At 43.3% G+C, this 27,433-nt stretch overlaps 2 protein-coding genes across 2 annotated transcripts in view; one reads left to right on the top strand and one right to left on the bottom strand.

Moving 5' to 3' along the window:
- The window catches only part of LOC146190866 (C2 domain-containing protein 5), a 47,012-nt gene extending 27,431 nt beyond the window's left edge, over window positions 1-19,581 (bottom strand). The window contains exons 1-11 of the mRNA XM_084601254.1: window positions 19,414-19,581; window positions 19,000-19,071; window positions 18,777-18,882; window positions 18,534-18,620; window positions 13,820-13,860; window positions 12,368-12,498; window positions 12,002-12,097; window positions 11,621-11,776; window positions 11,146-11,206; window positions 10,569-10,694; window positions 4,106-4,248 (exon numbers count right to left, since the gene is read on the bottom strand). Coding sequence (XP_084457380.1) covers window positions 4,106-4,248; window positions 10,569-10,694; window positions 11,146-11,206; window positions 11,621-11,776; window positions 12,002-12,097; window positions 12,368-12,498; window positions 13,820-13,860; window positions 18,534-18,620; window positions 18,777-18,866 — 931 coding nt within the window. The 5' untranslated portion in view covers window positions 18,867-18,882; window positions 19,000-19,071; window positions 19,414-19,581. The remainder of the gene's footprint in view (window positions 1-4,105; window positions 4,249-10,568; window positions 10,695-11,145; window positions 11,207-11,620; window positions 11,777-12,001; window positions 12,098-12,367; window positions 12,499-13,819; window positions 13,861-18,533; window positions 18,621-18,776; window positions 18,883-18,999; window positions 19,072-19,413) is intronic.
- Window positions 19,582-19,831: 250 nt separating this feature from the next.
- Pi4KIIIalpha (phosphatidylinositol 4-kinase III alpha) lies at window positions 19,832-27,365 on the top strand. The gene has a single exon (XM_084601252.1). The coding sequence runs from the start codon at window positions 20,226-20,228 to the stop codon at window positions 26,499-26,501; it is 6,276 nt and encodes a 2,091-aa protein (XP_084457378.1). The 5' UTR covers window positions 19,832-20,225; the 3' UTR covers window positions 26,502-27,365.
- The last annotated feature ends 68 nt before the right edge of the window (window positions 27,366-27,433 follow it).

Below are 27,433 nucleotides of genomic sequence, written 5' to 3'. Positions count from 1 at the left end.
AATTTTTAGTGTGTGAATGCCAAAAGACATTAGTTTACTCAAGTAATGGACATAAAAGGAATGTGTAGGCTACTATAGTTTTGTCTTTGAGGGAAAGTGCTTTAATGTATGCCTTAATGTCTCGAGTCTTTGAAAGGCACCTAAAATAATCGTAGTTTATGTTGGTCATCCCTGATCAGATCTTTGCTCTTTCCCTCTTTCCCTACCGTGGGGAAAATGGACCGTTTTTTGTAGATTACGGCAATCGCGCGCGTGCGTGTCTGTGTGTGTACCATTAGATTATATATTTTATGTAACGCATGAAACGGAAGCTAAATATAAGTTCTTTTAAGGCATTTAAGTTTGCACAATAAGATAAGCCTTGCAACAGAAAATTTTATCGCTAAAAACAAGATTTTATGAAAAAAATTGAAAAAAACTAGTAAAAATACATTTGTCCTTGAAAAGAAAAAAAACATACATTTTTTTATTTTCCTAGAATATCCAAAATGTTTGGCTTCCTATTTGCCACTATCTATAAAGAAATGAAAATTCTAAGTTGAATGGCATTCTTGGTACAAGATAACTGGACACGCAACACAAGACCAATAACGAGAATGAAACTATGCAGTTCACGGACGCCGATGCTCCAGCCTGGTTTCTTAAGTTGCTGCTGTCACAACTGAATACTGAGAGTAAAGGCAGCATGTTCAGACTCGCTGCTCTTTGGGGTGTCGATAAAATCAACCACAGACAAGGCGAAGTCGCGAGATTTGCAACGTTTATGCGCTGGCCATTCTTGTTTTCGGCTTAAACACTACCACACTATTGGAATGTATTAAAAAAAGAAATCATGCCTTGAGAAAAAAGAAAACTACACTGAAAACAAAACTTCGGTTGTTGGATTACATGCCAGATATCGCAGTGTGTCCATAAGCAATGCGGAAGGCTCTGAAATAGGCATGGAAGTCACTGTTAACGGGCTAATACATGCACTGTGCCTTTGTGGCTCGTTCAGAAAATGGTGCCGTAAAACAAGAAAACTACACTGAAAATTAACGTTCTATTCTCTGATTATATGCCAAATGACACAGCATGTCCATAAGCAATACAGAAGGCTCCAAAATCATTATGCGAAGTTATAGTTAGCGAACTAACGATGCTTTAGTGGGTGTGGTAGGAAAAATGTTAAAGATCAGAAGATACCATATACACTTATGCAAGGGACAACCCTGGCCGCAACACCAACTTGGCGGCCAGTAATTAAAAAAAAAAAAAAATGTGAGCAAAAAAAATCTGCCTCATGAGTGGATAATTTTGGTCGTGTAAAAATCGTTACAACCATGATGTCCCGCATGCTGTACTCAGCTTGGAATCGCAGACACATAGTGACTAAGCAATGCTCACTCATCTTGTGTACTCAGTGTTCACACCAGAAAGGGCAAAGCATTTTGCTCTGCAAATGTCAGAACGAGGTGCCGGATGGGTCAAAAATAGACATGTAACTGAGGTTATACTCAGCAAATTTTACTGAAATTTTCAGAAGTGCAAAATTAACACATTGTCCAATGACCTGTAGCAGCCAACCTCTCCAAAGAAATGAATTTAAGCGCTTGGAACATGATGCGAGCTAAGCACTTAAAAGAAAGTATTAAGTTTTGCAGAAATGAAGCTGCAGTAGTACTGTCGGAAGATGCCTAGGCATGTAGGAGGTTCTTTATTAAGGCGAAAGCCTTTAATGGCTCATACTGTTGTGGACAAAGAGTGTCTCGCTTTTGCAGATGGCAGGTTGCAGATGGCTTAGCAGATGGCTTAGAAGATGGCTTAGAAGATGGCTTAGAAGATGGCTTTTGCAGATGAAGATTGCAGATGGCAGGAACGCTAAACAAGATGAGGCTTCTCAGGATTTCGCCTTTCAATACCTCAGTCACTACAGTCCCTCGTAATTTTTATCATGCTGTGGTGACCTTAGCATATACTAAATGCAAACATTGCACACTGGTTCTAAACATGAAAGAGGACGAACAGTTTGCACAAAAAGACAAATTTACTTGTTATATCTCCACTAAAGTAAAAAACAACTTTTGGATATTATAAGCCAAGAGGAATGCTAGCTAGAAAACAGCGTGCTAGTCGCGCTTAATTAGAGTAATTATTTATTGAATGCTCAAACTTGATTTTCATATTGAGCAACTCTGTGCATAAATGGTGCCATTAGTTCTACATACAGTCATAGGGAAATCAATGTAAATAGCTCTCCTAGTTGGCTCTGTAGTTGCTCAACTACATTACGCTCCCCTTTCAATGAGAAGAGGTCATTATTGCATGTCATGGTGCATTACAATATCACTTGTAACAAATTACATTTGCTTCTAACCTTGTGATCAACTGATTGCTTTCTGCAAGGTGCAAAGCTATCGGTAATCTAATTACTTTATTTACTAATCGATTACAGTATAGCCCAGTTATAGCAAAGCTACTTGAGATGAAATAGTGGTTATAACAAAGAGATTTCAATTTCCCAGTCCCATTTTTGCATTTCCAATACAATTTTGGTATGGTTTTAATGAAGTAAACAAATGCATCTGCAAATATAGTGAAGAGATTTTGGAACATTTTTACAGCTTTCAGACGAATTTCTGCGCGAAAATAGGAGCGAAACCTGGCTGACGGCCGCGTGTGCAGAGTCGTCTACACTTCCGTGAAGCGAAAGGTTGCTTCACTGCATAGCTTGGCTAGCAGCCCCTGTTGATCTTTGATTTCTCGGCTACGTCGAGTTTCGCTAGCTGTTGACCATCGCAGCAGCTGATGGTCTACGGTTTTAACCCTCATGCAAAACCCCTACACAGGGGCCTTAGAGGTATGAATAAATAAAAAAAAAATAGAAAGGATGTTCCTCGGGTCCTACCCTGTCTACTGATTCCTCACTATCTCTTTATTTCCGCCGCCCCAGTTCAGGTGCTTCAGATATCAGATAGCATATATAATAAAAATAACCACATACTACTACTTCCTCGAGACTTCAGAGCAAAACTTGGCTTCGCATTTCAACAACGTGGAGGCCGCAATCCTGAAGTCAGCACTCAGAAAACGTATTCAGAGAACACTGGACCACTTCTTCTAGCAGCAATAAATCAATTTGCCCATAGTCGACGACCAATTTTTCGGACTCTCTAGGGATCGCGAAAACGTCCGAAAAATCAAATTTTGTAAAATCACTTCACATAAGCATAATTCTGATTGGTACACAGTGGAGAAATGGGTTTAGCAGTTTTGTGCCCATTCTGATGCTTGGCGAACTCGCTGCGCAGTGTTTACCCATAAGGCGGGCGGCAACTGGCATTCGATAGCTGTACTGGCGTCTACATGTGGCGAGCAAACGTATGGGCTTAGACAAAGTGCAGACGCGAAATAGAACCTGCCATGGCAAATTCTCTGAATCGTTCCATCTTGAAGACACTTCACTGCACAGTCCTCACAGTCCATGCAGTGAAGCATCCTCAAAGTGTGGCGGGACCATTTGTGAAAAGGACCACTGCTACTGTGTCGCACAGCGATAGGGGCCACGAAGCCACTGATGATTTTGGAGCATTTCTTTCCCGTGCTCATACGCATCAGTTCTATGGAGTAGGTTGAGGTGCCTAGAATAAGTCCGAATAATAAAGCACATTCTAAGAGTCAAAGGCATAAATTTTCAGTCAGCACATGTAAGCCAGCGCTGCCTGCATTTGACTATCTCCTTTTTCCATACTTCAAATTTTGCACTTCACCATGACAGCACGATTTAATGTTTAATGTAAACAACAGTGAATCAAAGCGTATTGCTTGACTTCCAGGTGGGTTGCAAGGTGTTCATATGTTAAAGCAATGCACTTCCTTCAGGTGCGTATACTGACATACCCTTCAGTGACACTACTGATGCGTTCACAAATTAACACATCACAAGTGAACATGAGAAAAATGCCAAAGAAACTTCCAAAGACAACTAAAGCTGAAATGACTAACATGTATACTGCAACACACCAGCTCACTCTCATCTGTGCATATTTGTGCTATGCAGTTATTTTTCATTGTTACTGTAATCAGCTACTTGCTTCCTGGCCAGAAGTTGGGAGCAAGGACATACTTAGAGCCGTAGCAGCGGGTCCTCCTCCCGTGTGCAGGTCAGGGTCCGAGGCCCTCTGGAGTGGGATGCTGGCAAGCGCGGCAACTGGAGTCATCCTCGGGGGTGAGGGAAGGGGGTGAGGGGGCGACTCCTCAGAAGGGGACCTGGGCGGAGGGCAGAGTGTGTCCGAGCGGTTCCTGCGCAGGGGCGTCGCAGGGGTGGAGGGCAAAAGGGCCGCCGCCCCCTGCAGCAGCAGGCACTGGGCCGACGCCAGGAGGCCCCCCCGCGAGGACGTCCCGCGCCGGCCGCCGCCAAGAGGGGAGCCAGGGCTGACCCGCACCCGTGGCATGGCCGTGCACAACATAGCAGGGGAAGAGGGCATGCGGGTGTGACAGCGAGCGACGGGGGAAAGGGGGGGCCTCTGCAAGGACAGAGGGAGCAGGGGCGGAGAGGGCAGGGGCTGCTCTCTAGCAAGGGGGACGAGAGAGAGAAAGAAAGAGAGAGAGCGGTAGAGACAGAGGACACTGTCAGACAGAGAGCATGCCACGTACATACAACTGCTGCCACATCCCTTTTCTCGGTGCTGGCTGGCAGTGCAGAGAACAGACAGTTGGCCAAGAACAGACAGTGAAGTGGCAAGAGTTGCAGGAAAGTGTGGCAAATGACATAAAACTTAAAGGGCAACGGAAAGTACTGCAATTTATTGACGCTGAATAGTCAATTTGGGCAAGTATTTGTTAAAATGCACATCTTGAATTCGGACTGCACTAGCCTGTGAACATTGTCTCTGAGAGCAAAGGTGTACAAGCAATGACAAGGGAGCTCAAGAGCAGCAGGGTAGTACAAAGCACTTGCTTCCTGCACCTTGTCAAAATGGTATCACGATCAGGAATGATCAGGTCATCCAAGCTGCCTTTTAGTCACATATTACATGATTTAAACACTGCTATTTTTATAGCGTGCTAGACAACAGCATCCCTGAAAACAACAGTGCATTGTGCAGGGTGCAGGCAGGAATAGCCAATGTATGCCACCACCTTCCTTTTACAAATTGCGACTTCAGTCAGGCATTAGACTGCCAGCAACACAACCACCACCATTGCTTCGATTAGCAGAGTGCATGCAAGGCAAAGCCAATGCCCAGCTGTTATTAGTCTTTTATGCTTCTTTGATTCTGTGTTGCACTCAGCAATGCAGTCATACTGTAAACTGAACGTGTGAATTATATACTACAATGTTTCAAAATATGCATAAAATTATGACAAGACCACACAGAAATCAATCTACATTAAAATGTGAACATAATAAAATAGAAACAAGTACAGACATCTTTTCTGAGATTGGTTTGCCAAATGGTGATGGATGTCTGTAAACACAACATCAATTCTTCTTGCACACTACAAGCATTCCACAGAGATTTGAAGCTACCACAGATACGAATAAGGTTGCATCAACCGCAAATGAGCCAAATGACCTGTTTTAGCAAGTTCTCAACATCCATGCACAATATCTCTTTGCAGCTAAGCACCTTCATATAAGCTCAAAGCAAAGAAAACAGCCACTAATTTCAACTTGTCAAGTATGAGCGTTATTTGTCCACACAGCCAAAATGATTCTTCCGCGGACCCTATATATCTGCAGGCATTTCTGTGCAGTCCAGTTTTAAAGGGGCGGTCTACTAACTTTTTCAACAATTTTCTTCTCACTTCACTGGAAAGCTCCATCCCCAAATTAATGAATACCCGCCTGTGGAGCTGATAAACACGACAGAATCATTTTAAACTTAATTTTTCCATATGGTAGTCTCGTTTTCTTCACTGGTAGTCTGCGTCTGCAAACAGTGACGTTGTGGACACAATATACATTTAGTACAGTAACCCTAAGCAGCTCTAGGAACACAGCGACAGCAACACAAATTTTGTTCAAGCTATAATTGCGAGTACCAAAATAGCTTGAAACAGAATGAAAGAAATAAATAAACTAAGTAAACCTGGTGACGTCTACCACAGATACCAACAACCGTTCGTGCCTATAGCAATGCTGCCGATGACAGGGCCACTACAAGTATGGCGGAGTCCTTGGTTGAGTGGGTTTCTGTTTTGAACGCACTTTAAAAGTGAATCAATCACGATTAAAGAATAAAAGTAGCTGTAATTTACTGAAACAGAAAAAGTAGGCTGCCTTAATTTAATATGAACACGAACAACTGTCTATATGACGCTGCGGCATAGTCATAAAACATAGTATATTCACTTCCGATGCTCCGAACAGACGTTAGTAGCAATGAAAGGACACAGTATGGCGATGCCATCTGCTAAAACTAGACTTTTCTGATCAATTTAATATATAAATTCCTGGTTACTGCGAGTTCTTCCCTCAGTAGTGGTACCAAGTGATACGATCTAGCAGAATATGCCAATATATTTACACTTGTCTCGGGCAGTAGACAGTCCCTTTAACTTTAGATAAAAGTGATTGAGTGAACCTTTAAGTCAAAGAGTAGAAGAGTGGTCTAAGAATCTAAAATAGATGTAAAATAAATTGCAGCAAGAACTGCAAGTGGAGTTTGGTATTTTAATGCTCATAAACAAGGTCGGAACTTGTTCCATCCTCACAACTAGTGAATTTTAATGGACTCTTAAATTGAGATAGATGCATTAACCACAGCTAAAGAACAAGAACTGAGAAAGAGATACAGACACAGTAAGCATCAAATGCCAAGTTAGTTTTATATTAGTGTGGTGAGTGATGGAACACCAGGCAACACCACAATAACAAAAAAAAAGCACGCCAATCGAGACCTCATAGAAAGAAAGAAGCTGCTGCCCCCCTCCTCTACGCAATCCACACACACAAAAAAAGATAACAAAACAAAATTTCGTTTCAACCAGGTTGGTTTTACATTAATGATATATGGCAGATCAAAGTTAAACATCTGCCAATAGAAGATGCTGGTAAAAAACATTGCTAAAATCTGCACTATTCTTAATGATGCACAATGTCAATCTAAAACAATAATTTCCCCTCCATACCTTCACAAAATCGTGCAAAAGGGATGAAACATGCATTTCTTGTGATCAACCATGTACTCGTCAAAACATATTTTATTTGTTCTCAAGCCATGCAGCATATAGCACTCCTTTATGCTGCTTCTGTATTTCCTTACACAAATAATTATGTACTGCGAACTAACTGCCTGCATACAGATAACCTCGAAAGCGAATAAACAAAGCCAATGGTCATCAAAACCAAATGAAACAGAGGATGTATTTACATTTTTTTTTTCTTTTTCAATCTGTAATCTTGATCCAAGGAAAATAAGCAGCATAACCATTTTTTTTTCATAACCGATTAGTAAATAGAAGAAAAAAACATGCTACCAATGGAACCGAACAGTGGATTCAGATCTCACTGGTGGCATGAAGTTACTTTTTTCTTCTACTTTCTAATCAATATCTATCAGGTAAAAATTACACTACTCATTTCCCACTGACCAACACACCAAATTTTAAGAACAGAGCATTGCCCTAAGCTTTCCCTGACCGCAATGACAGTCGACTTCCTTCAAATGAGTGTCATATTGAGGCCCTAACATCTCTACGTTTATCTACTCAAAAGCCAAGTGGCACTACGAAACGTGTTCATTCCCTTCTTCTTGAGTATAGTTCCCCATTCACACCCTGCGTACTGGCTAGTGGTGGCACAGGAGGCTGTCAGTCGAAGAGTGCATGAAAGCACATTCACTAGACTCAACCACCACTGAACCTTCCCCAGGAAGGTTTCCATGCCCATGCAGTCTTCCTGTTTGCACTGTCCCAACAAACTGTCTTCCTCCCAGAAAAGCCCCTTTCATAGCCAAGAGACTACCTCTCATGTCCTACAATCCTATAATACAACTACAACAGGTAAACTATCAGCTCGTAACGGACTGTATCTAACACGTGAAAATGATGGCTGACCTTAAAGTGTATGTGTGCAAACTGTGTTTAATGGCTTCAGGAATGCAAGCACAAGTGAAGGAACAGCACCCACAAACAAGTGCACAACCAGAACTCAGTTCACAGTCCACTCCCTTGTTCCACTGCTAGCATTCTACGCTTTCTGCATCAGTAGGTAGCAGGGGACAATGGGGTGCTGAAGCTCCCCCTTTACTTCTTTTTTTTTTAAGTAAGCATATTTAATGCATTGTTGGGAGCAAAAGTAGAGAGTGGCTGGCAGAGCAATGCAAAGTATATTGTCCCCGTGCTATATTGCCCGTAGCATCTGAGATAGAGACAGACATGTTACTTGGGTGCCAAATGCTGAACAGCAAGGGGGGGGGGGGGGGGGGGAGGAGATTCTGTGGTACCATTTTAATTCCATCATTCCTTTTTCTCAGCACCGCTGAGATGTGACAGAAGAACCTGCACGAAATTGCCAACGAAATGGTCCTGCCTGCAACAGCTCTCCCTTCATATCTCAACTGCACAAACAAAATAGCAAATAAAATTAAAAAATGTGCCACAAATTCATTCTTGCTGCGGCACCATTCGGCACAGGACTGACCGGAAGCACGGCACATTGAAATGAGGCAAGTGATGTGTGTGAAGATAAAGAATGGGCCCCCGTCACCTGTTATGATCCCGGATGCAGCTGGAACATGGCACGGTAACGCATTTTTGCCTAGCTCTGAAGCGGTACATCCCACTTTTGCTCCCAACAGTACTAAATATAAACATAAAATTGACAATGAAATATAAGGATCCTGTTACAACAAACCATTAAGAAAAGGAGGTGAAGGCTCCACCTTTGTCCAAGCCCTTCTGGATCCTGCCTGAAACTCAAAATTCCTCCCCTTCTTCATTTGGGAAACATGAGCTAACCTCTGCAGAAGTATGTAATTAAAAAACAGAAATGGGAAGGTGCTTCTATGTAACACACTGCACACAGACAGGACTACTCCACTTGGGACAAGCAGCCATGCTATTCGTCACAACAAACCACACACAAGCAACGAGCAAAAGCAGCATTTGTGCAAGAAGGGAAGACAGAAGCAGGTGTGAGGGTGGTGAATGGGTTGGCAGAGAGGAAGAATCTAGCAGAGAGACACACCTCCACAAAATAACCAGGTACTTAAATAAAAGCAACTCTCAAGCCTCTGCTCCAAAGCAACATTTCAAGCATCCCTCTCCTTCTAGATGGACACTGCCACATTCTAGTAAAATATGTTCAAATATTGTTACAAATTCACAATTCACAGCACATGAGCCATAAATTTGGTTAAATTTCTTTTAGCAACTTCACATTCTCACACATTCGCCTCTAGAATCAAACAGCCTCTCGAATTATCATTGAATTTCTTCTTGATTTGCCTTTCCTATTTTCTACACAGATGCAGAGCCTGCTTTCTTTATTGATAAAATAATCCACCTCTGCCCCAGCCTTTTTTACCAAGCAGTTAAAGTTCTTTACATTCCCATTCTCAGTTCCAGCACACTTACTGGCGCTGTGTGCCATGACACAAATTTGTTCTGCCCTCTCTGCAGCAGCGTGATGTGAACTGTGCTTGGCAACCATTTTCCTTGGCACTGAGAGGAGGGCTACAAGGGTGAAGTGCCCATAGCTGTGCCATTAGCAGTAGATAGTTCAGCCACAGGTCAGGACACCTGGTAATCTCCCACACTGCTCTCCCCACAGTAGTCAGTCCATTGCTGGAGCAGCTGGTGCCATCTGTTAAGTTTCTTAAAATTGTTCTCATTAAGAAAATTGTTTTTTTATTAACTTTCGGTGTTGAAAATTGGCAGCTGTATTAGAAATATGTCTTGAATAAAGAATATTCCAGCACTAATAACTGCAAGCGGGGACTATAGTGCGCTGTGCAGGAAGAAAAGTGTATTCTAGCTCTCTCGCTCCCACTCCACTGCCAAAAAAAAAAATGTTTCCATGAAGTACAGTAGTTGCAGATGCCCCCCCCCCCCCATCGCTGCCATTAAACAAGAGTAAAAGTCACTACACTTCCCAGCCTCATTACTATGACTGTGACTCCAATTAGCAAGCTGCAGGTCGCACCAAGCATGACCATGCTCTCAGGGCAGAACACTGAAACAAATCATGGTGTTAAAACTATATTTGCAGCTAACAGAGTTGCTTTGCAGAAGGGTGACAACGCAGTAGTAATGCAAGACGAGAATGCCTTCTGAGTTACGCAACTAAATGTAAATGACAAAACATGAAGCTACACAAGTAATTCATGATAACAGTGTTTCTCATTGGTACAATGATTGAACATTTGAACAGCTACAGCAAGGGTGGGATGAAACAAATGCACAAAACCATCGAACCATGAAGCTGTCTCCGTGAGCTGGCTCTTCCCTTGAGCTTGTAGTTTTGGAATGCAAAAACCTGCGCTCATTGAGCAAGTAAAGATCAGTGCATTACACTTCCAGAAGGTTTTCTCCCACAACTTAGATGCCCTGGTCTCAACAGCAGGCACCAGTGCACTTACTCTTTTAGCGCTTCTTTCAGAGGCGACAAGGTGAGCGGATGACCAATCCTGACAAGGGTGACGGCAGTGCCAATGCCTCGAACCACCACGCCCGATTCCCCTTCCAGGTCAAAACACTGGCGATACCTGCGTGCAACAAACACGATCACAGAAGCTGGGCTGCTGGTGCTTCATTAACAAGACTCAATGTGTGCAAATGTCATTTGCACAATGCTACAACCTGCAGTCATAGGTGCCTCCGATAACACCATCTGCAAAACCTGATGGCATTGGCTCGTGATAGCCTGTCCGTTTTAATGGCTCCTGCGTTAACTTTTTCTGCAACCAGCACATCTTCTTGGACATGTATGTACCGAAGCAGCAGTTTGAAACCCACAAAAATAGCACTCTCCCCAAAATAGTTGTTTTTTTCCTCTTTATCTTCAGACATCAGCAAAATATGAAATACGCAATGTGAGAGTAATCTAACTAAAACTATCATGGCAGTTGCATTACTTGGCAAAGCTGACCTGGTAAAAGATGCAAAACATGCAACTGTATGCAACGTTGAGGTCGAGTATGGATTGACAATACTTACGCTACAACAGTATTTCCACCCAGTTCCAAAGCTTTGTGCCCAATTCGTCGCTGAACCTCACCTAAAATGAGAGCAATGCATTAATCACTTATACCTTAGCACTGCACCGCACCAAACATAAGGCATCAATACGTACACACGTTACATAACAACAAAGTGTTGCTGCCTAATAGTAAAAGAAATCAAGGTGAAAACAAGCACTTTAGCACAGATTGATCTGCTTCCAGTAAATTAAGATGACAGAAATGAACACATCACAGAAACATGCCCATCTGTGTGATAAGGGAGCAGTAGAGAGATGAAAATTACACTGAGCCCTTCAATGGACCATGCTTCTGCTGGCCAAGAAGCATATGTCAACAGGAAAAAAAATCTTCATAGCGGCCACCACCCCTAGTGCCAAAATATGTCAGCATCACATAGTTTCTGAAGCAATAACGAATACACTTAAGAAGGTGTGTGCATGTGACCAAACCTGAGAGTTTTGAGAACAGGGTTTGTCGTGCTTCATTGGATGCCCGAGGGGTGCGAATCTTGTCGATCCACTTGTACTCGGGATCATCGTTGACGACCAACTCCTCCACAAAGCCCAGGATGGCATGGGCATGGTAACCTTGAGGGATGCCACTACCTGCAAACATGCACAATGTCAAAGACTGCTTCAGCTATGACACCAAGCTGCGAAAAACCACTCTGCACAGGTAAATCAACACTGTTCTCCAAGCAAGAGAGCTGCTCGTGTTAGTGCAGGTTCATTCCGAAGAAACAGGCAGTGTACAATTGGGAAGAAGACAAGGAAAAGACAGACCCAACAATGACACTGCAATGCAAAGCTATGCAATGAAATGTCACTCACTGTAGAAGAAGCGTACTCCACATGATGACTCCCGATAACGATTAGAATCGCTGAACAGCTCAATTCGGACCACCAGATTAACTTCCCCTCGAATACCTGAAAAAAAGAGCAATGGAAAAAAAAAACTTGCTGCCAAACACAAATGTTAAAAGCTGTCAAAGTAACAACAAATAAAATGCCAGCCATTGATTAAGAAACAAGCAAGATAAGGCCATAAGCATTAATTCAGCTTGTGATTAGCTGTTATATCATATGTTGTTCCATTCACTGATTTAAAACATTTTTAAAATTAAAACAGGGCATATTATTGTTTTTCTTTCGTTCCTCTCTGACACATTTCTTCAAAGCAAAGATTGTTTTACTCACCATGCATAGTGTCGTAAATGGGAAGCCACCCAGACAAAGTGGATCCAACATCTTTCCCAAGCAAAGGGTTCAAGTCAATGTACACTTTCCCAATGGCATCATTGGCACTATAAGTGTCATAATCCATTATCCTAAAGAGAACAAGGAGTCATCCTTGTCAGCCGCTCAAAAGAGAAATATAAGCATAAAAATAGGAAAACTGTCTGTAATACTATATTTTCATATGCTCAACCCACTCTTGCACCCCTGATTTTGACCCCACAATAAAAAATAAAAAAACTCCATAGCCCACAGTGTTACCTGAAGTAAGCAGGACTAGCTACTTTATAAGTGCGTATACAATGATCATTTTGTTGTCACAACAAAAAAATTGGGGAAGTAAACTAAGAAACTCGCTGGAATGCTCGCATCATCTTATTGATTACAGTTGCTACTGCCGTATTCAAAGGCTTTTTCGATGCTGTCAGATGTCACTACCTTCCGATCCGCACAGACCGTTCACAGCACACTTTGTAAAGCTTTTGGAACCATATGTTAGCCAAGATTGCCTTTCACACACTGGTTATCCATTAGCACAACAGTGGGATCTCTGGCCTTTGGGCATGTCCCATCTCAGTGAGAGCATCAGGTCAACTGGCTGCCCATTCAGCATACAGCCACTTCTTCCTAAAAAAGCCCTCTCCTGCAAGTCGGCTTTCCTGCCGTATTGTGCGAAAGTATGTAGTGGAAGCCATGTTGCGCAGGTGCAATTTCTTGTACAGAAGCATTTTACATTTTTTTTTTTACATGCGGCGTGAGCGCCATTGCATGCAGTCGCCGTAGTCTGCGGTAGATGTGAAAGTTCATCTTGACAGAAGTGCATACAAAGCAGTAAATCTTAAGCGGAACATTTTTTTTTTTTTTTTTTACGTTAAATCTTTCAGAGATCAACATTGGTCTCACACACTGTTTATTTTATCTGAGAATTCACCTGAGATTCATCTTGGCAGTAGTGACTGTATCTTTTTACAAGACGTGCCTTTTTCTGTTACCCTGACTGCTGTCATTCCTGATGTAATTTTCTAAGGCAGAGCAAGTCAAGTTTTACATTGTAAAATTAAGTGAGTTCAGTTATCAAGCAGTGTTTAGTGTGGTTATTTGACATTTGTGGCATTTTGCTTTTAACAATGAATTGTTTTTGGTAAAATTCACAATTTAGCACAAATTTTAAATCACTTTACATTATGTTGTATAGACTGTTTAAAATGACCCTACCATTGCAGAAGGTACCCAAAAATTCCAGTATTCTGATAAGGCTAAAATTCCACAAGCAAACTGGGGCACAGTAAATATGGCACTGGTGGTACATCAAACAGGCCCAGTATACGACACCAGGGAAACTGGATATATGCAAATTCTAATCATTTAAATAGTGTTCAATATAACCAGCATGGTGCTTTAATATGTAGTTACCGTATTTGCAATGGTTCATCTTGAAGCTCTTCATCATCAACCTGCAAAAACAAAAAGCATAAAGTGGCTTAACAGAAAGCCAGTTAACAAAATATGAAAGAACTGGCACACAGATTTCTTCCTCCATCCTTTTTATGCGTGACAACTGAAAAAAATTGGTCGATCAAGAAATGATAGCCAGTAAAAACAAAATCCAGCGTACTTCTGCGGGATGACTCATCCCTCATCAAATGTGGTTAGTTACAAGGGTATCGACAGAGCAGTAATAATAAAGATTGCATATTTGCGCTTGGAACATATACGAACTCTGTGTTCTGACCACTGCAGGCAATTATATGTACTGCATTCTAAATAGTAATATTTAGCATTACTTGACCATGATGTGGTGACAATTTAGAAGTAGTTATAATAAAATGCTTGGTAGCAATAATGTAATAAAAGCAACATTAACGAAACAAAGCCCAAATGATGATTAACACAATGATAACAAGAACTTACGTTTAATTTTGTTTTCAACATATCTGTGCCATTTTCACAAAAGTGATTTTAAAGATGGCACTGAAATCAGCTGTGCTGAAAGGCAATTTATGCTACAGAAGTGGAACTAAAATCTTTTTTCATCAGATGTTGTACGGTTCTTTACTTTCTCATCATAATTATTGGCCCACAGAGATAAATCACTAGCATTCCTTCAAAGTTAATGGAGCAAGTAATCATTTCTCATATTATGAAATTCCTGGAATCTGTCTATTCTTTTTATCCTAGTCAATATGGTTTCCTAAACAGTTTATCCAGTGGCACTTAATTAACACTGTGCATCAAAGACTTAAATTCAGCACTGACCTTATCATTCCTTTGACGCCTTGTTTCTGAATTATGAAGAGGCCTTCAATAAAGCTCCCCATAAATGGCTTTGCTAAAGCTTTCACAAGTAAACCTTAATTGCTTGTTTTTGATTGTATTCAGAGCTATCTCACTAACTTTCTCACTAAAGGGGTACCAGTTTGGGGATCGACACCTATGCCGCAATGCATGGTATATATTGTGCACTTCGACACGTGCAGAGGTTTTAGGACGTGTTTACGAAATAGTGTAATTTGTGCACCCTCCTTTAAACACCTTAATTTGAAGAAAGTAGTGCCCAAAATAAACGAGTAAATGCATCAGCTCTCACAGAACAAAAACGGGTGCTCTCGTAACACACAGGGGATGAATCTCAATTAATGTTGGCAGCAACAGTACTGAGTGCATTCATAATACGAATACATCAGATTTGCGAGATTCCTCACCATAGAATGCCAGGATTACACGATGGTTTTACGCAGTCCCAAAAAAGTTGTATATTCAAGGTTCCGCAGTATCACATCTATTCCAATATTTAGAGAGACCATGAAAAGACCAGAAAATGCACACAAACAATCGGCCTTTCATCAACCCTGTCAGTAATGCAAAAATATTTAAGCTAGCTTTACTAGCATTGAAGATATCAGCGATAAGAAAATGTGCTCCCTTTCTCCTCCCTCAACTCAATCTATGCCAGTGCACAAGAACAAATAAAAAGAAAAAAAAAACAGTCACGATGATGCCTCACCACACCCCATCCTGCCCATGTAAACGAGAGCTCCCATGAGAGGGCGCACCCAGAAGTGCCAGTTGTGTGAAAATTAAAATAAAAGTATAAACAAATTGTATAAACAAATCCTTCAAATCTTTTTGGCAAATTTGAAACTTTTTTGCAATAACTACTTGTCTGCATCATTTGTGCTATTTCATAAATAAAACTTCAATTACATTGCTACTAATGCTATTGCTATTTTATTAGTACTATTACTTTTAACGTCTCTCTGAACAGCAAAATCAAATGATGCAATTATTCGTTGTTACTCCATCAAATAAGCTTTCTACGGCAGCGTAGTGCAGTAGCAGTTGTAGAGACATTATTATAGGAAACAGTTGTTCACCGTCTTGAACCTCTGTACTAGTGCCATGCTTATGACAAGTGGGGTTACTTTTCAATTAGAGAATTTCTCGTACGAGAGGTCCATATTTAGCAAATATTCTTACAGGTTGTTTATCTATTTTTTTTTCTTATAGAAACAGTAGTGCTAAGGAATAACAATGTTCCAATTTATATCTTTGACCTGCCTGTCATAATAATGTGGGTCAATAAAGCAGTTCCTGACCACTCTAACGCTCAACTAGAAATAATATTCTAACAGAGTTCCAAATGCAGCAATTAGTAGCAACTTCCTTGGAAACAACATGCCACCTCTTTAAAGGTAATGTTAGCAGTATACTCCGCATCCATGGAAGCTAAAGATTCTATTTTGCAAACAGAAAGCATGGTGCCTTCGCTTAAGCTACCTTTCAATCAACAAATCAAGCCGATTGCCCGGGTTGACAACCAGATATAATATAGCAAAACTTGTCTGAAAGTGGCCTGCCAGCTGGAAGCACAATAACACTGCTGGTTGCATAATAAAATTTAATGCAGAGCACAAACTGCTGCTTTCAAAGGTTAATATGACCTTCAGTTAAGCGCTAACCGCATGAGGCGACAATTCGCGGCGACATGCTGTGCAACGCCATCGCGCGACGGGCTGAGGGCCGCCAAAGCATTGCCACTCGTCGCTGTTGCTCAGTTTCTTGGTTTTTAGAAACCTTTGCGTGTCACCCGGAAGTGGCTCACGAGGCAGCCAATCGCAGAAGGCTTTGGCGCGCTCAACTTCCGTTCTGGCTTTTTTTTTGTTTTGCTTTTGCATGTGAAGTTTGTTTTCCTAGTCCGGTTTGGGCGGAGAACCTGGTGTCTGCACACGCTCACTTTGTCTGATCCGTGTATATACAAGTGCATCGAGACAATTCAGTAAAAGCATGGAAGGGCAGTAAAAGAAAAAAAAAAAGGCTAGTGTGGCTAGATATCGTTAATTTTCGAAAGGAGCAGGAGAAAGTCACTGCTCGCAATACAAGTGGCATTGCAGTGTAGTAGCGCACTGCTGCGCTGTGACCCTTTAAAATGCGATGCATTACAAGAAATTTCATCAGTGTTTTGTCGTACTTCATGCAGTTTAATGTTAGAAATGGGATATAGCATAATTGCACTCCCCTTGACCGAATGACGAGGCGGCGGTAACAGAGCAACGCTGAAAACGCGCCTCTCTGTCGCTGAGCCCCATCGCTCCGTGTGGTATGCACCAGCGACAGCGGCAGGCGTTGGCGGCGGCGCGCAACGGATCGCTAGGGGCTGTCGCCTCATGCAGTTACCGCTTTGAGCTTTCATTCACTTTGCTCGAACAAGCTCACTCGTGGCACTTTGTCTTTTTCTGCAATTTGCCATGGGCACAATCAGTTAAAATTAAAATTCCAAAGTTCTTCAGAACATAGTATGGGGCTAAGAACAATCTATAACACTGATGCATGAGCATGTCAAATCACAGAAACTGACACAGGGAAGTGGTTACCACTAGAAATGTGCTTGTCATGTGTCTTATGTAGGGGGTTGAACTTTGGTGTTTAAACCAAATAAATAAATTAATTAATTAATAATAATAATAACAATAAAAGTATACCAAATTTAGTTTTCGTAATTTGGTTTTAACTGAGAAAAGTTGGTGTTCTTGGCATGCACACACAGCTAGCCAGCTGTTGTGTACAAGTTGCTTAGTCAATTTTCAAAAATTGACTAAGTCAAAGGCATGATGGGAAAATGGTATTGTTCAATAAGCAACGTAGTTGTGCAATTTGAGTCATAGCACTGCATGCCTGTGAAGATTGGAAAGTAGCACCTTCTCACCATCTGCTAACTACACACTGTTCACCTAACATTACCTGCTTAGAGTAGTTAAGTAGGTTTATAAGCTCTGCATAGAACACTCACATGAAACCATGCATGGGAATCACAAGAAAGCGTCGTGTTCTACTAGCGCAACGACTGAGCAGAAATTCAACTGCTGATATCAGCAAGCAAACCACAAGCTGGCCTGCCTTTTCACTATATGAAGCGCAACAACACAACATCCTGACAATTTAGATTTTGAAAGTAACCTTACACTACTACTTTTGTGTGCCATCTGTCCCATTTAATTTGTAAAGCCTTTTAAAAAATACAAATTTTTCTTTGACAACAACAACTCCTCCAAATATTGCCATTTATTTGCATATTGATTGCTTGCTGTGAACAAATCGTCCTAGCTGACAAAAGATGCTGAAATTGACTAAGCAACTTCTGACCCCATAGGACTTCCACAATAAATCACCGGAAAAAGTAAATAATTCATTTTTCCAAGATGTTATTAATTGAAAAAAGAAATTCTTGCATTGTGAAATAACCATTGGAAAAGATCAGGCAGATTTTCAAAAAATCCTACATTAGTCCTATATGAGGCGTTGCTTTTTAAATGCTTTGAAGGGTGTTATCAAAGCATACTCCACATTACTGCTAGAGGACACATCTGCTAATTTTTCATGCAGTAACCCTTATGGCAGTGTCTTAGTGAAAGCATATTCCGAAAAGTAGGCAACTCCTGCTTTACAGAGTTCACAAATTTGCAATTTTCAATGCATACCTCTTTATTTATTTATTTATTTTTTCAGACTGTCGAAGCCGAATATTGATTAGTTAATCCATGCATGCATACTTATTGCCTTCATTATGAGCAGGTTACAGTAGCCCAATATTTATTGATCTTGTACAGAATGCACGAACACACGAACTCACCTCAAAACGAAACCAGTCCGAGTTCCACTGAGGGTTAAGGGATTTTTTGCATATTTCTGTCTTGAAGCACGTATTGCCTAGTTTAACCTACAAAACATAAGAAAACCGCACCCAGTCATTACAGAAAATGACAAAAACAATGCAGCATTTGCATTAATTCTCACTATGTCGTTATGCCCAGTGCTTTCTGTAGCAAGCAAAAAGCATAACGACCGATCAGGTTGTTAGCACATGTGCACTCACTTCTCCGAAAGCATCACAAGCTTCACTCGCCCTATCCATAATTGGAAGGTTCCTAGCAGCCAGTAGCTTTACCCGCACCTTGCCAGGCATCTTGGCTCTAAACTATCTGCAAACAAGAACACTGCACAAATTAGTACTGTGTATAACTCGATTTACGCAAGACTGCAGTAAGCGTGTGGTAGCAGCACCACCTAAGCTTACATGACGAGAAAACGGTACGTACTTAATACACGCAGCTTCAACAGGGCATGGAGATCATCGTAGTGGATTCAATGTCTCTTCACACCACGACGGCCTAAAAGCAAACGGAACGCATTCTCATTACGGGAGGCCAGTCGGCTGCGCGTAAGCAATCAGCTGACCACTGTTTTGACAGCAAGGCAACGCTCGTAATACGTCGTGCAATTTGATGTTCCCGCGCGATGCGACTGAGCTATTCTTAACCATCGCATTGCAATCGTTACGTAAAAGCCCAAATGGGTGAAGTACGCAGTTTCTGTTTATTCACAGGCCGGACACCTCCCACCAGACGCACGCTCGCAGCATGCGGATTTTCAAGGCAAGGCAGGGCAATTGGCACGCGCGCTGCACGACTTGCAAGTTGCACGAGACCTATTACAACATGCACGAGACTCACCCTAGATATCATAATATGTCAGGCTTTGAAAGCTGGTATGCTTTGAATCTGCATCATATTTGGTAAGTATAAAGGCGAGCACAATGCGAACGAAGGCGAGGGAAACAGCTCCATGAATCTCTCAGAGAATCTGGCTGGACTGAACGACTGAACGTTGTGCGAGGTAAGCGAAAGCAAGAGTTTTTTTTTTTTTTTTTTCCTTTTAAAAGTTATAAAAGTTGAATGTGTTTCAAAAGTATTACCTCACCTTATGCGACATTATTAAAAGCTTTTTCTTGACGACAGCAGTTCGACGGTAAATATGTATTGCGTTAAATTGCAGTCTTAATTGGTGCGCCACTTTAAAAGGGGCGAGAGGAAGTGGTCTCGGCGATCGAATATCCGCTTGCACGGCCACCGCTGCTGCGCTAGCCTTCGCCCCTTCCTTCGCTTCCGCATATGCGGCAACTGCTGTAGCTGTAGTAGCCACCATAGCTGTAGGCTCTGTAGGTGTGCCGCGGTGCTTTCTGATATCATTCCGTGTCGCCCTAACGAACTCTTCGCTGTTTGTTTTACCCTTTCATCGATGCATTGTGTGCAACGAAACATTTGACGTCGTGAAAATGCCAACCGATGAAGGCAAGAGGCATTCAGTGACTTCGAGAAACACTGCAACCGGCGTTTTGGATAAAGACCGAAACCTTCGACCAAAACTTCTCATGTACTGGTAGAAGGAGCGAACCTGTTGACAGGCATTCCGTTACAATGGTGTGACGACGGCGTAAGAGAGCAGAGTCAATCGCAGCCGCACTTTGTGCACCAAGCTAGAAGCGATGGCGGTTTCATACAGCGACCGTAAGTTTTTCTTCACCGCTGTTCAGCACCTAGCGCGATCGCTGGCACGCACAAGACCGACGCCCCCCGAGAAGCTTGATAATTTGCTGCGTCTGTGCCCGCAAGAATCCTCACCGCAGGGAACATTTCGAATTGATCAGCGGGGACAGGAAGCTGTCATCGCTACGGGTATTTACTTTCTTGAATCGGGCTTCCAGTACAAGGACAAAATCGTACCGTACTTCCTCAAGCTGCTTCGCGGCCTTGGCAAAGCTGTGTGGCTGGATGAAATTAAGTTGAGTGATCAAGAACGTATCCCTGTCTGTGAACGTTTCGCGTTTTGCCTTGGAACGCTTCTGAGTGATATCGCTTACCTTTGCGAAGACCTGCGCGAAGAGATAATTACGGCGCAGATTGACTTTCTCGCCGTCCTTGTGAACATTTGCAAGAGCTTCGCCGACGCGCAGACGCCGCGTGGAAGCACAGGAAAGGTAACCTTATGCCGTGCCATTGTACCACTGCTCATCGGCACGGCTCGGGCACTTGGCCGAGCGAAGGCATCCTCGCCACCGCTATTCTGCGAGATCTTCCCGCCGCCTGCCAAGGTAGTCCCGTCAAGCGAAGACGCACCGCGACACCGAAGTAACAGCAATGCAGGGAACACGCTGCCTAAGCGTCGCACTTTTAATAACTTCAGGCCCATAATTCCACGATCATTGTCGGAGCTGAGTCAGCTGACTCACGCCACAAACAAGTCGTGCCGCGACGAAGCAGACGACGAACTTTCACGGAGGTCGTCACTTCAGAGCCAGTCGTCTGTTGCTTACGATCCTACCACGTATTTCTTCAGTAAGCACGGATCCAGCTACTCGCAAATGCATGGTACGCCGCGGATTCAGAACCCATTAATGCTTTCCATCAGCAAGCTGCAAACTATTCTTGGCCTTGCAAAGAAGATCCTCTCCAAAGACCTTCTGCAGTTTTTGGATAACCAAGCTGTGGAGGTGTACAGTACGGGACAGTTGAGGCTGTTTCCTTACAAGTCATTTAATGAAGTACTGAACTTGGTGATGTTGATGTTACTGCAAGAACTGCTGTGCCATCAGACCGGTCATCCAGCCCCCTTCACTAAAGATGTTCAGGAATTTGTAAAAGTCCTCTTTCTGAATGGCCAAACAGAACTGCAAAGCAAGAATCATGATGCCTGTGAGAAAGAAGATAGAGAATCTAACTATGCTACTGCAAATCGATTCAAGCTAAATGTGCAGGCCAATGCAGCTTGTGTTGACCTGCTCGTGTGGGCTACTACTGACGAAAATGGTGCCGAGACCCTTTGTGGATTTCTGTATGACAAGATCAACTCCTCGTGCAATGTCAAGCTGGCTCTGGGACACATGCCCTTATTGCTCGTTTGTCTGGAGGGATTTGGCAAGCTAGCCGAGAAGTTCCCAAATATTGCTCAGACGAGCATATCTGCATTGCGGGATTTCTTGGTCAACTCATCTCCTATTCTGACAAAGCTCCACTTCCAGGGCAGCAACTCTGCATCCAGAACTGGGGGAGCAGGAGCCGCCGGCATAGGCATCGCAGAGTCTTCGCAAGCCAGCCATAAGTCGGGGACACTGACCACATCTATGGCAGCATATGAGAAGCTTCGGGACACAGCCATTGAGAACTTGTGCAGAGCCCTGCGGGTGGGCTTGCAGCAAGATTCCGAGTGTGTTCAAGCCTTTCTTGCATCTGTGTCCATTCGGTTGTATCAAGCAGAGAGCAAGGACTTTGAGCCTAGTCTCGTAGCCACCAACACAATCCTGGCTCTCGGTCATGTCGCTGTAACACTAAAGGATACTCCAAAGACCACAAAGTCAATTCTTCAGTTCTTCCAACAAAAGTTCTGCCAGCCTGCATCGCCTCTCGACTCTCTCATCATCGATCAGTTGGGCTGCATGGTGATTGCCAAGGTCGACCACACCGTCTATGAAGAAATAATGAAAATGTTTACTATGATCACTGTGGAGTCCAGCTCTGCGTACAACGTGGGTAGTGTCGAGGACAGAAAGCAAGGCTATCGTCATGTCTCCTTGGCAGTGATAAATGCTCTGGCCAATGTAGCAGCCAGTTTGCAAGGTGAAGAGGATCAGCTGGAACTTCTGGGGACTTTACTGGAATTGTTTGTACAGTTGGGGTTGGAGGGCCGCAGGGCCAGTGAGAAACAGGCGGCACTTAAGGCCTCCAGCAGTGCTGGAAACCTAGGAGTCCTAATTCCAGTGATCGCAGTGCTCATTCGGCGCCTTCCCCCCGTCATTGATCCCAAACCTAGGCTTCACAAATTGTTTTGGGACTTTTGGCTGTACAGTGTTGTGATGGGTTTCACTTCAGAGTCAGGTTTGTGGCCACGAGAATGGTACGATGGGGTTCGTGAGATTGCTGCCAAATCTCCTCTTTTGGTCTCCAAGGAGCACCTGCGTTCAGTACTGCAGTACAACTCTGCCATCCGTAATGACACTGTCTCTCTTGGTGAACTGCAAGAGCTGAAAAACCAAATCTTGAAGCAGCTCAAGACTGAGCATTCGCAGGATGTTAGCACTGTCGTGAACAAGCTGAATTTTTCTCAATGTACGTACTTGCTTTCTGTGCTTAGGCTGGAAACATTACGAGTGCAAAACCTGCATGGAGAAAACAGCTTCCAGAACATGATGAAATACATGGAGTTTTCAACTATACAGAAAGACAAAGCGGGAATGTGGCAGTGCATCATGGCTGTGGCCGACAAGGTTTTTATGGTGCTCTTGGATGTAATGTCTAACAAGCCCAGAAAAAAAGAGCGAGACGAAGAGCTGGAGAAACATGCTACATTCCTGCTCCTAAAATTCAATCACCCCCAGAAACAAATCAGACGTGTTGCCGACAAGTACCTTTCCGCACTTGTAGATACGTTCCCACATCTGCTTTGGAGTGGAAAGGTACTGTGGACAATGCTGAACATCCTTCATGTTCTAGCTAAGTCACTTGAGCTAGATCCAAACGAACTGATATCAGAGCTGCCAGTCCCAGGCACTTCTTATGTTCTGACACTTACAGACACCATAGAAGCTAGAGAAAGCATTGTTCAAGACTTTGCCGCACGGTGCCAAGGCATCGTTCAAGAAGCTGTCAAGTGGGCCCCTATCATAACAAGATCACACCTTGAAGAGTACCTAGCCTGCTATTCGTACACTGCAGACGGTCTCACTCAGCATAGTGGAGTTGCTTTGGCAATTGAAAGTGTTCTACAGTTTGCGGGACTGAACAACTACTCAGCACCATTGCCTTTGTCAACCTTAGACAAATGGCCTAGCTGTGTGAAAAACAACTGCTCGGAATTTGTTTGCTCTATGGGCTTGCGATGCAGATTTGCTGGTGAAATCACAGGCCTGCTCATGGATGCTGAAAACATTGAAACAGTGCATAAGGAGCTATCCGCACGACTTCTGTCCCAGTTAAAGCAAAGCTGGGAGAAGAAAGATGAGCGCATGCACAAGGAATGCATCTTTCGGGTATGTGCATTACTGATTCACTTTTCTGGTACAGACAGAGGCTTGCTTCATGCACTGTGTTGGTCTCCTGTAGAACTTTTCACTGAAGAGGCCGTGAGAGGCACAGTGTCATGTTGGCAATGGCTTCTTGCTGCAAGGCCAGACCTGGAGCTCCAGTTCCTTCAAGAGATGTCTGCTGCTTGGCACATGACCGTAGACAAAAAGATGGGACTGTTTTCAGAAGACCCACCCCAGACAGATCCGTCTGCTGCTCACGAAGGGATTGTGCTTGAGCCAAAACCACCGTTTGTGCAACCACACACTATCTGGGTGCGTTTCCTCGCTGAACGCATCGAGACAGCCAAATACAGCAGCCTTGACCAAGTTGAAATCTTTGCTCATATTTTGCACCGTTCTTTCTCAGTAAATATAGGCCAGGACAAGAACCACTGCTGCCGACATGTTGCCGCAGTGGGTACTCAGTTCCGATTGTTGACTGCAGGCCTCTCTTTGCTCCAAGGTGATGTTCTACCACACGGTATAGGGAAGAGCGTTCTCCGAGAGCGTATCTACTCGGCAGCCCTAGACTACTTCTGTGGGCCACAAATGTGCCCTACTCAACAGGGTGCTGACTTGCGGGATGACATCAATGTTCTTGTGAAATTCTGGCTGGCAGTTCACGCTGACAAGAAGTACCTGAAGGCCACTACAATCTCTGACATTTGGGAGACAAGCACACAGAGTAACCTTTCTGTGATCATGAACCCGGATCTCCGTGGAAGTACCGAAGTGCTCCAGTCTCGATCCACACCAACAGGTTGGATTAACACCGTGCCTCTCAGCAGCAACATGTCAACAATATCAAGGAGGTCATCAGCCGGCAGGGGCTCAGCCATGAAAGATGCATCAACAGAAATCTTTGTCAGAGACTACCTGAAAAAACGAAATCTGATCCTTGGACTGCTGGCTGTTGAAATAGAATTTCTTATCACATGGTACAACCCCCTGTCCACTTGGGAACGAAACATCACTGGGGAAGACGCTATTGCCACATGGCGAAGCCAACCTGTTATTGATCGAAGCATGAAAGAAGTGGCTAGGTTGTCTTGGGAAACATCTCCATGCTTGGCCATTTATGTCCCTTGTCGGTTCAAGACTTCAGACACCATTCGTGCAGAAGTGTCCCGCCTCGTGCAGCAGAACCCAACGGCAGTCTGCCATCTTCCCGAAGCACTGCAATACCTCACAACACCAGAGAGTGTGCTTGGTGACCTTCTGGACCTCAACCACATGCTAACATGGGCACGAGTCTCCCCCATCAAGGCTCTTGCATACTTTTCAAGGCAGTTCCCCCCTCACCCCATAACAGCCCAGTATGCGGTTTGTACACTGTCATCCTTTCCTCCAGATACAGTACTGTTCTACATACCTCAGATAATGCAAGCAGTTCGCTATGATGCCATGGGGTATGTTACCGAGTTCATAAAGGCAGCTGCCAACAAATCTCAGCTTCTGGCACACCAGATGATCTGGAACATGAAGACAAACATGTATCTGGATGAAGAAGGCATGCAGCAGGATCCAGACTTGTATGAGAACTTTGACCACATTATGCGTCACATTATTAGCCTGCTCTCAGGGCCTGCAAAACAGTTCTATGAGAGGGAATTCGACTTCTTTCAAAAGATTACTGCAATATCTGGTGAGATAAGAGTGTTCCCAAAAGGCGCAGAACGAAAAAAAGCATGCCTCAATGAACTCTCGAAGATAGTTGTTCAGCCTGGCTGCTATTTACCTTCAAACCCAGAGGCTGTTGTTATAGACATCGACTACAAGTCCGGTACTCCAATGCAGAGTGCTGCAAAAGCTCCATTCTTGGCACGCTTCAAAGTTTGTCGTTGCGGAATCAAGGAGCTGGAGTCTAAGGCAATGAGCGTTTCGCAGTCAGGCATGCAGCAACTAAGCACAGGCAATGAGTACTGGCAAGCTGCTATCTTCAAAGTTGGCGACGATGTACGCCAAGACATGCTAGCCCTTCAGGTGATTGGTCTGTTCAAAAACATATTTAATCAAGTTGGATTAGACCTGTACCTGTTTCCATATAGGGTTGTTGCCACAGCTCCTGGCTGCGGAGTGATTGAATGTGTCCCAAATGCAAAATCTCGTGATCAGCTGGGCCGACAAACGGACATTGGCATGTACGAGTATTTCATCAAAAAGTATGGTGATGAATCGACGACAGCATTCAGGGAGGCCCGTCGAAACTTCATCAAAAGCATGGCTGCCTACAGTGTCATTGGATTCCTTCTACAGATCAAAGATCGTCACAATGGAAACATTATGCTGGATACAGATGGCCACATCATCCACATTGACTTTGGCTTTATGTTTGAGAGCTCACCAGGCGGAAATCTTGGCTTTGAGCCGGACATCAAACTTACTGACGAAATGGTCATGATCATGGGTGGCAAAATGGAGGCAGCCCCGTTCCGCTGGTTCATGGAACTTTGCGTGCGGGCTTATTTGGCAGTGCGGCCATATCGCGAAGACATTGTCACTCTAGTCTCGCTAATGCTTGACACCGGTCTGCCTTGCTTTAGAGGGCAGACGATCAAACTTTTAAGGTCGAGGTTTGCACCACTTGCTGCTGAGAAGGAAGCAGCAGCGTACATGCAAAAAATTATTAGGGACTCGTTCCTTAACTTCAGGACACGCACCTACGACATGATTCAGTACTATCAGAACCAAATTCCATACTGAGATAGTGTTCATTGTGCAAGAGAACGTTAGGTACATTTTCCGTGGGAAAAGCACACATCTTAGCTTAATTGCACAACTGTTTCTTGGCAGCACTTTTTGGCGTAGGTGCATACAGTGCACATTGATGTTGAGTAATGGGCTGTGCACATGGCAAGTTTCATGTTGTTTTAAGCAATATGTCCATCTTTTTCCTGTGTTCTGCAGGACCAATGATGTGACTACTACTTTTGTTTTGGCAGCACTTGATGTGGTGCATGCATGCTTGGTGCTTGTTTGTATATGCGTAATTTGTTTGCTTTTATTATACGCCATTTTGATTGGGTTCACGAGGTTCTACTATATGAATGAACAAAGAGTAGGCAAAGCAAGTTGCATGGTATCCAACTCTCCAATGTACAGTCCGTGACCTTTTCTAGTTAGATATGACTAATAGCAGTGGAATAGTTTGTGTCATATGTACTGCAGAATTATTATTCCATTGCTGTGCTACCTTTAAGCACTGAAGTTCCTTCTGCATGAGAAGCAGACAGTTGTATAGCTTAGTGCATGTTTTGTTTCAAGAATTATGAATGTGTATTAGGTTATCTATTGTGACAATTATGGTGTTCCTCTGTGTCGTGAATCCAAGGGTCATAGTTGGAAATGTGCAGATGTTTGGCATAAGATGCTCTGAAACATTGCTGAATTGAACAAGTGTATGCATTTGTATTTAATACTAACAGCCTGGCATTAATATGAGAGCTGTGATAATTCGTTTCTGGCTTTTAGCAGCCACTGCTTGCTTGCAACGTGGCACTCTTTTCCGCATTGTTATGAGTGTTATATCGATATTTTGATGTTAAATAAATCCTTCACTTAGCTCCAGGCGTGGCTTCAATTTTCACTACTTGTCGGTTGTTGCTGTGTCCAGACACATCCAGAAAAGTATTAGA

This window comes from Amblyomma maculatum, chromosome 4 (genome assembly GCF_055883805.1).
Source record: "Amblyomma maculatum isolate TAMU_Amacu chromosome 4, ASM5588380v1, whole genome shotgun sequence".
Lineage (NCBI taxonomy): Eukaryota > Metazoa > Arthropoda > Arachnida > Ixodida > Ixodidae > Amblyomma > Amblyomma maculatum.
Note: the sequence above shows the minus strand (reverse complement) of the source record. Positions and strands in the feature narration are given on the sequence as shown.

Excerpts from the sequence above, each read along its gene's own strand:
- Pi4KIIIalpha (XM_084601252.1), top strand. The coding sequence starts at position 20,226 with ATGGCGGTTTCATACAGCGACCGTAAGTTTTTCTTCACCGCTGTTCAG.